Raw genomic sequence first — 12,190 nt, forward strand, 5'->3', positions numbered from 1 at the left:
AAGTAAAAAAATTCAGGTAATATTCGGGCAATCATGCAGCCCAAATGAGTCAAGTCTTATTGAAAATTCTTTATTCGAGACTTAGGACTGCACCCAAAATTCATGCACTTTTGTGAATAACTTTTGATAGCGTTTTTCGAGTGCAGTCTTGTAGACTCTATCAACAAGTGAGAAAATTATGAAAAATAGGGATAAGATTTTGTGGTTTTCACCAAAGTTCTGAGTCGAGAATGTTACTCTAGATACACTTTAGTCGTTCCTCAACATTTGATGATGGAGGGTTTAACCTCCAAGAACCCCCCCTCTCGTTCCTACGGCAATGGTGATCGCATTGTATGTTTAAATCCAACATTAATTTACGTTTAAAATTTGATTCGTAGTTGATAAACTAAATAAATCCACATGTCTCGGAATGGCATGAAAATTTATATTTATTCACAAATATATTTTGGAGATTGAAAGAATTTAGCCCAAGGTAATTTTGTCACGATATTGTAATGTATGTGTGAGATATCGAAGAAGGTATTCAGAAAAATCGGAAAAATTGAATTTATCTATATTTAAAAAAAAGTTGTTTTAAGAAAATCGCTGTTATTTTTTCAAATTTGGCAATTCCAACAAATGTTTTCATCTTAATCAATCACAAACACTTTTCTGCATCTAATGAACAATGTTTGATAGAAATTTGCCAAAGCTTATCGAAATAAATCAACAATTTCATAGATTATTTGTTCAATATTGATGGGCCATAACTCTCATAAAATTAATGACTTCAAACCTGTTCAGTTGTGTTTTTCGAGTTATAATGATATTATTAGTAAAATCTCTGAAAGACTCAATAATTGCGGTTCTCATAAAAAAAAAGTCCTGCATTAAAGGGGTAAGAACATATAATCAATGAAAAGTTTAATTGACAATCAAACTTCTTAATCTAAATGCTGAATTGATAAATCCATTAAAGGAGTCTTTTATTTTTTAATTCATACGACATAACAAAACAAACTCTTGAAATTTTTCACTTTCTGACAAAAATATACTACAAAAAAAAATGCTACTCTTGTATTTTTTGTCACCCTTTATATTTAAATATTATAAATTTTCAGAACTTTCAGTTTTCGGTATAACAGAATGTATTTAAATTTAATGTAAAATCATGAAAAATCACAGATTTAAGTTTTTGTGAGTGATTTGAAACTGTCACAACGGTGCAGAGTTACGTTCCTACCCAAAAGCAACAAACTTCTTCTTTTTAACTTCACTAATATAAACTGTGCTACCAACAGCGAAAGACAACATAAATTTTATGGATCACCATGGTCTATTCCAAAAGCGCGAAATATGAAACATAAACAGTCGAGTGAATGTGGTCTGCGGAAGGTAACAAAAAAAATGGTAGAGTTTTCAAACTATAGTTCAATTACAATTTGTTATTCTATACATTTTAACCTAGCTACAGTACTTTTGTCATTGCCAAACTTACTTTGCTATTTTTTTTTAAATAAGTGTAAAGGCTAACTTAGCAGGTAAAAGAAAATAATAGAAAACATGAAAAATTTAACCTTACACAGCCAATCGCAAAATTGATCGTACACACATGGTTTACCAACTCTTTTCATTTATTTGGTGTGAAAAAGTGGTTCAACATTTATGATTTTGATACACATTAATTGTTTACAAATTTAGATATTGACCTGATTACGACGATTTTGAAAAACATGGTTTGCTTATTTTATAAATCGAGAAGTTGATAAAAATCCCAAATGAGAGATATGCAAAATTGATCGTACACCTTTTATTTGACCTGAAATGTGTGATGAGTAAACAAGACCAATGTGGATAAGCGAAGTTTATTTTGTCAGTGTTTCATGTCATCACCCAGCAGCTTCTTGGGCAGTGTTTGTTTTGTTTTTTTTCTTGCTGAATTTCAAAGCGTTGTGATCAAAATGGCAAACAAGCACAAGTAAACGGACATTGCGACGCGATCGTTGATAATGAGTATGTGTTGTCGCGGAAGGTCATTGCGGGAAATAGCAGAATCTATCGAGAAAACCCACTCTACAGAGCAGTACATCATCAAAAAGTGGAAATATGAAGGAACCGTGAAAAATAATGCTGGAAGAGGACGAACACGCATCTTGACTCCTACAGATGAACGGGTAAATGTGCGAGCTTTGAAAAGGAAACCTTAAACAAGTATTCCGAAATTGACCACTGGAGTTGCTAGGACTATCGGAAGACCTTTCAGCGCAGATACTGTCCGGAAGGTAACGCACAGGAGCGGTTTGAGAAGTCGTGTAGCCCGTAAGAAGCCCTTTATATCAACGGTAAATATGAAAAAACGACTGGTATTCGCTAAGGCTTATGCTAAAGAGTTCTGGAACAATGTTTATTTCCCGACGAAACAAAAATAAACCTTTTTGGATCGGATAGACAGTAGATAAATGGTGCAGAAAAAAACCTGGAATGGAGCTCCAGCCCACGAATTTGGTCCCAACTGTAAAACACAGTAACGGCAATCAGATGTTGTAGTTGTGGTAGGATGAAGTTGATATTGTAAAAATATTTAAATATTTAAATTATTAATAACGATTAAAATTGTAAGCCTTTTGAATGACGAGTTGAACCAGCCTAATAAATGCAAATCTTACATCTGGCAGTGTGTGTGAAACACATGGTTGGAGGAGTGTTGGAAAACATTCGTTAAAAAGCAACTGAACCAATACAGTAATACGAATGCTTTCGTTAAATTCGATCGTTGAGTTAGTTTTGCAACGAACTTTGGAGAACAAACACGCGTTCTCAAGTCGTACCGCGTACTTGTTGAAAGTGGAGTAATGACTACGACAGTAGGGTTCAATGTTGGCCTCTTTACCTGGACCATGGAATTCATTGAATCAACAATGGATGGGAGATGGGTTATTTGAACAATCTCAATCGTAACCTGCAGCTTTCCGTGGATAAATTGGGTCTACCTCGTGAATACTACTTCCAACAAGATAATAACCTCGAACATACCGCTATTGTCGTACAGAAGTGGTTGCTGTATAATACCCATAAACAACTTTAAACGCCTTCGCAGTCTCCTGATCTGAACCCGATAGAACACCTCTGGTGGGAGGACAAGAATCGTCTGAAAAATAAAAATTCAAGGAACAAGGCAGATCTGTGAACGGTGATTTAGGCGATCTGGGAGAACATTACATCTAGTTTGACCAAAAAACCTCGTTGATTGGATGCCGCGACGCTTACAAGCAGTGCTTGATTCCAAAGAAAGTCATACTTAATACTTATTTAGCTGTTTTTTTTAATATTTGTTACTTTCTATGAATAGATTTTTATTGAAACTTTAAGAAAAAGTAGCACTGTACGATCAATTTTGCTACGTCTGAAATGGTGATTTTCTGGGTGTTTTTTTTCAAATATGACGTGAAAATGTAAATAATTTGTATTTTTTTTCACAGATAAAGAGTAAAACGGGGGTATTTTTTTATGGATTAAAGTTGTTATTTCTTATTTACTTTTTACCCAGAAAAACTCAAAATTTAGGAATTAATAATGGGTGTACGATCAATTTGGCGATTGACTGTATGTACAATTCCTACAGTTCCGCATAGTACGTATCGTTGCTAATTGCGAGAACAGGCACAGTAAGAATAGAAAAACACTAAACGTAAATGACAAACATTAAAAACGAATTTGAACGATACTCGAACACGAATATACACACATGTTAAAACCACTTAGCCTTATTGGGGTTTTTTTGTCTTCCTTAAAGGGATTTAATAACATCGGGAACAAATTATTAAAACTGGAAAAAAATCTTTTTCTGTCTGTCGTTTGTTTGCGCAATAGAACGCTTTTATTTTGCATAAAAATATTAAAACTTCACTCAATGCAGTGGACACTAAAATGTAGCTCTTTTAAAATTATAAATTTGCAAATCTTAAGTTTTGCTCTTCTGATTTAAAAGGTTATCGGCCGCTGGTCATTATGAATTTAAAGGTCCCTTTACACAGCTTGTAAGACTAGATAACTACTTAGGAGCGCCTAAGCTTCACAAAAATTACATTTGATAAATTTTACAGCACTCAAAGTAGGGAATGCTGTATAAGAACTCAGGAAAATTTGTGAAATCATCTCTCCATGTTCCATTTTTTTTACTTTTATATAGGTTATTTTAAGCAGTTTATATTACGATAAAGCTGGTATCTGCAGTACATTTAGTTATATTTTTAAGGACCTCGAAGCATCTGTAAATAAATTGTTTTGAGCTATAAAATTTCACAAAGATTTTATAATTTGTCCTAACACTTTTAAAAACTTCAACCCCTCAAACACTACGTAACATTGTTCAGGAAATTTTGGCTCAACACTGAATTTCAATTAAAAACTTGGGGACACCGAGGAGAGTTTGAAAAAGTGTAAACACGCTTAGAGTGCAACTGCAATATTGTCTGCTTCTAATTATTGAGTTTGGATGTATTTGGCCAAGCCATTTCCCAATACAGTCAGTGACCTAGATCTCGTTTGCGACTGTTTCTTCTTTTGTGATAGCAAAAAAACGTAAAAAAATAACTCACTCCTCTCTCGAAGTACACAAAGTTGACTAATTAAAAATGGTTGTTAATCGTGTTGCCACGATATGCCTGCCATACACCAAGAACTTAATTGAAAATAAAAATGGCGGAAATATTTTGTGTCATTCTTTAAGACATCGGCTTAAAAATCATTAGAATTTTTTAAAATTAATGCTCTTATTGATCTTAATTTGAAAATTTTGTATTCATATGTTTAAACATAAAACAAAATATATGTTTTTTTACACATTATTGATTTGGGTGCAACAAAGTTTCTTTTCATCGTCGATTTCCAGTTGCCAGTGTTAAAGCCAAAGTTCAAAATCAGCCGGCAGCGGCAGCTTCTGGAAAATCAGGATCCCAGGGAATGTTTTTGGAGGGAAAACTAGCCCCTAAGGAGGAAATCATCCTTCGATGATAGAAGCAAAGCGGCTTTTGGTTGGAGAAAAATCGGAACGGGTCCGAACCCTTCCTCGGGTTGGGTTGGTGGGAAGTTTTCTGCTGGATCGAAAAATGGCTCGTTGAAGAGTAATTAATTTTTCCGTTTAACTGCTTTCAAAAGTTTTCGGCAAACTTTTCTCGTATTGCGAGCACGTTTCGGATCCGAATGACCGTTTGAGAAATTGGTCGCCTTTGGTGGTGTTTGGTCGATAAAAACGAGTGTAAAGTGATTAAATCACAAAAGAAATTCACAAACACCTAAATTGAATTTTTTTTTTCTAAATCTGAAAACATCAACCAAAATACCAAATGTGGTGATCAAGTTAAGCTACATCGGAAAATTATTGCTTTAGACTTCAAATTCTACATTAAGTCAAAGCTCGGGGGGATGTTCCAGTCAGATTTAAATTTGTTTTTGCCCACAAATTTGTACGAAAATTTAGGGTATTAGCAGTTTAATTTTGGTTATCCACCATGGATGCACGGAATCACCGCAGTTTCTGCCTAAGTATGTGTCCTTTTATCGACATGCGGTCTTTAAGTGTTAAAGATACATCACATTGGTAAATGTTAACTGCTTTTTAATTAAAAAGTTGCTATTTGTGTTACCGTATTCGTAAGTAAAATGAAAACGAAAATTAGAAATGCTATGCACCAGATTTAAATCTACCCAGCAACAGTTTATGCACGTATCATTTATGCACAAAAAAGAGGGGGAAACCATAATCCTGATGAAAGCACGAAACCCGTTGGTTTCTTGCAATTTTTTTTCTTCCTCTTCCTGAACCTTACCATTCATTAGTAAGCATTCCGCTTGATTCAACAACGATGGCTCAGCTGGCTCCCGGAGACCAGCTCATGTAGACACTATGTGTAAGAAATTAAAATGCAATTAAACATGATGATTAAGCGTGCCAACCAAAGCGATGGACAACCGCAAAACTGTGCTGCGAAATGAAGGGGGAAAATGTGGTTCCGGAACTGCGGTGCGGTGCTGGTGAGTTCCGGATAAAAGTAAGTAAGTAAAAACATCGCTTCCCATACTGCTGGCTGGTTGCACACATTTTCCCCCCTGAAGGAGGGGATAGCAACCAGATTCCAATCTACTAGAGAAAGAGACCCCTCCTCTAGCCCGATGGAAAGTTGCATCCGCTTTCCAGCAACCCACCGAAGGTTTTCCCAATGGGCGTGCGCTTTTGCGTTGAAAGGAAGTCGATGTAAATGGGTGAATAATTTGTTTCTGGTCGAGAAACAAGTTGTATTTTTTTCACCGATGGTATTTAAATTTCAACTCTCAATTCCACGGGCGTACTTGTGATAGCAGAAATTAAAAAAAAAAAACAGGTTCCGCGATAGGCTACCTGAGTGTGCATCAGGGCGGCAGCATAAGGATGGTTTCGGAAAATTCTTTTCGGTCCACTTCGGCATTTCATTATAATTGACATTAACATATTGAGCGGAAAGCGGTAGAACATTAATTAAAAATGTGTTGCACCCGAAGCTGCCAGTAACTATGCGGTTTCTTAATGAAGTTCGGTATTTGTGGAGTTTAAACTTTGTAATGGATTTACCTCCCGCCAAGTTTGATGTATAAATTGTTAACAGATAATATTGTTGGAAGGTCAGATACATTTGGAATATTTGTCAGTAACAAACGAAACGAGGGTGTAAAAATACTAAAATGATAATTCCAACATAGTTCAGAAGGTCATTTCAAATGATTAAATGAAAACTCGTACGAGAACTACCAGAAAATCATATTTCAATTAGTTTATTTTTTATTGAGTTTTAGCAAGGCCGGATTAAGGGGGGGGGGGCAAAAGGGGTTATTGCCTTGGGCCCCCCGGCTCAGGGGGCCCCCCGAGGGATAAAAAGTTTTAACATTCCTTTAATCATACTACTTCAATTTCTACAAATCTTTGAATAGAAATCAAAACTTGAAAATCGGAATGAAAACTTGGTATATAATAACTAAAAGGGCCCCCGTGAAATAATATCTAGAAAAGTTTTTCCCTTGTATATGTTTAGGGCCCCCCCTTGAGTTAGCCGCGAAGAAGTTCTCCTGCAATTTGCGAGCTAAAAATATAAAAATCTTGGTATTGAATTTCAAGAATTTCAGCCCAATATCTGGACAAAAATAATGTGAACCGAATTCAAAACAAAAATCAAGAAAAATATGAGGCAAAACACCTCATATTTTTATTCTTTTTTATCGAAACATGTCAGTCGGGATATTCTGTACAGTACAGGAAAAATTAAGAAAAACATCTCTTGACTTGAAATGCATACAAACGGCTTGAACAATAATAAAGTTTATTTTTATGTTTACTTTCCAAGTAATGCTTACTGCACTAAAATAACAGATTATTTCGCCAAAACTGGCTCGCAATGCTAAGAGAGAACAGAAAAACTTCATAATCAGCATTTCAGAATCTTACTCGGGCAGTACCGGTATTAACCAGGAATACCGGGTATTACAACTTTTCACTTTTCGATCATTATTATTGAAATTTACGTTGGTTTATAAATTCTCAGCCCTTTTCTCTTCCAATTTTTGAAAATAAATTCCTTTAAAAAAGTTGTAGTTGCTTAAGGGGGGGGTAGGGTCTAACACTTTCAAAAAATCGATTTTTTTATTTTTTTATTTTCTTATTGTAAAACATTTCAAGAATGTTGTGTCAAATTTTCAAGTCAATTGAAGCAAAACTGTAGAAGTTATAGGCCTTTATCTCCCCCTATCGTATACTGCAAGAAAGCAAGAGCAGAAACTTCAAACGCGTTTTTCTCGAAAGCACATTTTTAAAGTCCGTGGACATCGTCATTTGAAAACTACTTATCCGATTCTTTTCAAATTTGGAACATAGTTTCTACATATAAAATACCAGACCCCAACGTTTTTCTTTTTTGATTTTTTTACTTTGGGGAGATTTTAGAGGTGAAAAATGGCGGATTTTTAAGTGAAAAATCGTAGTTTTTACTTCAAACAGCCACAAAAATTTCATAAAAATATTTTTTAGTTAAATAAAAACGTTGGGGTCCAGAAAAACATCTATTAAAAATATTTTGCTCTGATTTTTTGACTTCAGATGATTCTGTGCTGAGATACAGTGTCCACCGCAAATCCTGTTTTCTAAACGGCATCCTCGAAAATGCTCCGTCACCGGCTCATTTTTCAATATTTTTCTACGAAAAAATTACTAAATGTTCTTTTAACAATGCTTTGTATAATGCAAAAAATGTGAGTACATTTGTTTGAACGATAGCTCTAGAAAAAAATCGTGAAAATGGTGTTTTTTTATACCTGTTAGACCCTACCCCCCCCTTAAGTTGAACCAATCAGCAATACAGAGTTTGTTTATTGAATTTACATCCCAATTTCTATCTTAGACTTGGAATTCGTATTGAAACATTTTCAACTGATTTAACCAAAATTTTATCATCTACTATAGTTAATATCCTGAAGTCAGCATATCATTTTCCAAATGATCATTCTCAAAATATTATAAAAACGATCTCATAGTAAAGTTGCAAATATCATTGAGTGATTCTCTTAGCATGAATATTTATTTATATGTTTTTAATCTAATCTTTTTCCAGATTCAGTTCATTGATTTTCAAGTCTTGTGTTGTTTCTTCCGTTACTGAAGTTCAGTTTCATGGTTTTTCTAAATTTTGAGAACTCAGGATCTTTGTTTAAGGTATTAAACTCATTTGGATTCCTTATCTAACTTTTTCAATGATAGCTGATTCTGTGTTTTTAAACATTTAATCTATAATCTGATTTTTTTTTTGATCGATCATTTTGCACTTCTGTATACCTCTTTGGCTTCGAGGGCATCGAATGACACTTTTGTCACATTTAGAATGACAATTTGATAACATTTTTTTATTTGATAAAAATCATAATCATAATGATTTCATGAAAACGTTTTTTTTTGTTTTTCAAGATATAACATTAAGATTCACATTTGGTGCAATTTCTGCTTAGGCTCTGATTGTAACTTTGAATCCCTTTTTTACTATTTAATTGAAACACTGAATTGTGGTTCTGAATCTGATTTTTAGTCTTGAATTCTGAAACTCTTATATCTGTATCTCTATGGAATTTGAATTTAATTATTTTGTTATTTTAAAAAAATTGTATTGAATGTTTGAAATCTTCATGGTACTTCCCAATTGTCATGAGGTTAATTCATCCGGTATTTTTTCTAAATCAGAGAATTTTAGTTGTTGATAAGGGTATCAAAAACAAATGAGAATTAAATTTAGCATTTTGCAGCTCAAATCAGTGCTTCATGGCTTAAAATGTCTAAACTCTCCGCAATGTTTGTACCTGATAAATTAACAATAACAATTTGATGGTACCAGAAACTCTCTTCTACGCAGACAACAAGGCTATTTGAAGACAGTAAACTGAGCTCATATCCAGTTTTTACACGTAATGTTTTGTATTCTCTGAGATAGCATTTGAAAAAAAATCTAATCATAGGGCCCCCCGAGCAAAAAATTGCCCCGGACCCCCCGATGGCTCAATATGGCCCTGAGTTTTAGTGACAATTTACCAATCTTGCGACATTTTTATCGTTTATTTCAATAAAAAATGGTACATTTTTATAGAAAGTTTTTTTTTTCATAATATTTTCCTCACGAGTTTCACCTACCAATGATTTTTTTTATAAATCGATAGCTTTACGAATTGATGTTTGTGGTATATTCAAAAAAATAAAATTTGAAAACTTCATAATTAAAACATTTTAAATGTGTAAATGGAAATTTTTTTAAGATGGAAAATATGGGAAAAAGGTTGAAAACAAAGTTCAAAGCTAGAACTCACAATTGGCAAAATATGAGGATCTGAACCGTAAATACAATATCAACCTATGGCCCAAAAAAATCTTTATATTTATTCCAGAAACAGATATAAAATTAAACTGAGGATCTTATTTGAACATTTGAAAACAACTGGCGCAATTGCACTCAGATTAGTCAACATCCTTCCTCATAATCTGGGCACATCGAAAAAATGTGAATTTTGCAGACTTAAGATATTGATATTAAGTAAGAAACATAAGAAAGAAAACCGTTCTGAACTTAGACTGTAATGTGAAAATGATATTCTACCTTCAACGGGCTACCATATCAAAATGCCATTGAATGTTGTCAAGCAGGCCCGTGCGAAGGACCCGTCCATGGGGGGGGGGGGGGGTCTTCAAAATTCAAATTTATCCAAAAATAATAACAATACAAAAAATAAACAATAAATTAAAAAAATGATTTCTAATACCACTTTTATTCTCATGAATATCCCATAAACTCAAAATAGTATGAATTTTACTGAAAAAATTAATAAAAATTTTAAAAACAAATCATAATGAAAGTTTGAAATCAATGCTATTTCCGGTAAATCATTGATACATTTTTCAAAATAATTTTCTTAGCTAGAAATTTGGCTCGAAATAAATTTTCAACAGTCTAGTTTTCAGATCAAAAACATATATATTTCTAAAATACAGATTTGAAAAAATCAATCTGAAATCTAAAATGAACGTTTGATAAGGTTAAAAATCAATCATGATTAAAAATTGTTAGAAATTTTATAATAATTGTTATTAAATATGTTGAATGTTTACATTTCTTTTCTTCATTTTCAATTGAAGGGTTGATTGAAAAATTCCTCTGTAGTTTTTTGAATTTGAAAAAAAATTAAACACGACTTTAAATGTGAATTTATGATTTAAAAAATCTGAACTTAGAAGGATTTATTCAAAAGTTTATATTTGATTTTAATTTAATAAAAAAGAAGGAATTTGATTTTATATCAAGAGTGGCAGTGATCAAAGTCAGATATAAAACCATTTTCTAAAATAAAATTCCTCCAATTTTCAAAAAAATAGACCAAAAAAGGTATCTTATTATTGAAGTTCTTAATATAAACTTTAAAGATCATTTTCAATAAGACTAGCAAAGAACATGTTGGGAAATGGATAATTTCGTGAATGATCAATAAGGAAAAATAAAATAAGGAACTCCAAGTTTTGTTGTAAATATTTGAAGCACAAAGCAAATACAAATTTAGTAAGCATTGCGCATTCAAACTTAGCTTTAATGTTGCTACTTCAAATCATTTTTCGAACTTTTCAAAGTTTTTTTTAAAAACATGATCATTTCAAAAAATACTCTGACATCGCCTGAACTCGTCGAGCTGATTCGAAAGGTACCTATAAAGGTATATCTAAGACCCATAATTAAGGATTTCCCAAATCGACCGATAACTATACCTTTCTGTAAGAAAGGCAAAAACATGGTTTTATATTACAAAAATAAATGAAAAGCTTATAAATTTTCAATCCGGGGTTTAAAAGTTTAAGATTTCCAGCTTTGTAGATTTCGTCACTTCCATTAGAAACATTGGGTCCTGGAAAGAACACAAGTTGGAAAGTAGGTTTTTTCTCATCAAAAAATTTGGAATTATTAGGAAATTTAAAAAACTGTACCTACTTTGAAATTTGGTTAATTTATTTGAAAATTAAAATAAAAAATAAAGACGAAAAGTAGAAGTCATTGAATGAGGTGAAGAAACAAATGGAAAACTTTATAACCTTTTTCGCAGAATTCAAAATAACTTGAAGTTAAGAGAAAACTTGATAATTGATTTGAAACTTTTATTTTAAAACGTTATGTTTTTGATTTTAAGTCTTGTAAAAAAAGTGTGGAAATTTCTTAAATAACTAATTTTATAAGATATTTCAATAACAAAAGCTGATAAAAAAAATTGCATATTTAGATTCAGGGTGTCCAAGTTAGTCAAAATGCCTTTATCATTGTACGTTGACTTTAGCATTAGTCATTGCACGTTGGAAGAATGAAATTTTTTTGGCCTTATTTATTTATTTACATAGTATTCCGTCTCACGACATAACTTGACGAACATAATTCCTAAAATTCACTCGGTTCATAGCAACCGTTCTCCAATTTCTCGGGCACCCCACGTTCGCCAGATCACGCTCCACTTGGTCTAACCACCTCGCTCGTTGCGCCCCCGCTCGTCTTGTTCCTACCGGATTCGTAGCGAACACCTGTTTTGCAGGACAGTCGTCCGGCATTCTCGCAACATGTCCAGCCCAGCGTATCCGGCCAGCTTTCACCACCTTCTGGATACTGGGTTCGCCGTA

At 33.2% G+C, this 12,190-nt stretch overlaps 1 protein-coding gene across 1 annotated transcript in view; it reads right to left on the reverse strand.

Moving 5' to 3' along the window:
- The window catches only part of LOC129742822 (uncharacterized), a 48,431-nt gene that overhangs the window by 20,881 nt on the left and 15,360 nt on the right, over positions 1 to 12,190 (reverse strand). Inside the window, exon 2 of the mRNA XM_055734762.1 lies at positions 3,016 to 3,130. Coding sequence (XP_055590737.1) covers positions 3,016 to 3,130 — 115 coding nt within the window. The remainder of the gene's footprint in view (positions 1 to 3,015; positions 3,131 to 12,190) is intronic.

The sequence above is a fragment of the Uranotaenia lowii genome, chromosome 2 (genome assembly GCF_029784155.1).
Source record: "Uranotaenia lowii strain MFRU-FL chromosome 2, ASM2978415v1, whole genome shotgun sequence".
NCBI lineage: Eukaryota > Metazoa > Arthropoda > Insecta > Diptera > Culicidae > Uranotaenia > Uranotaenia lowii.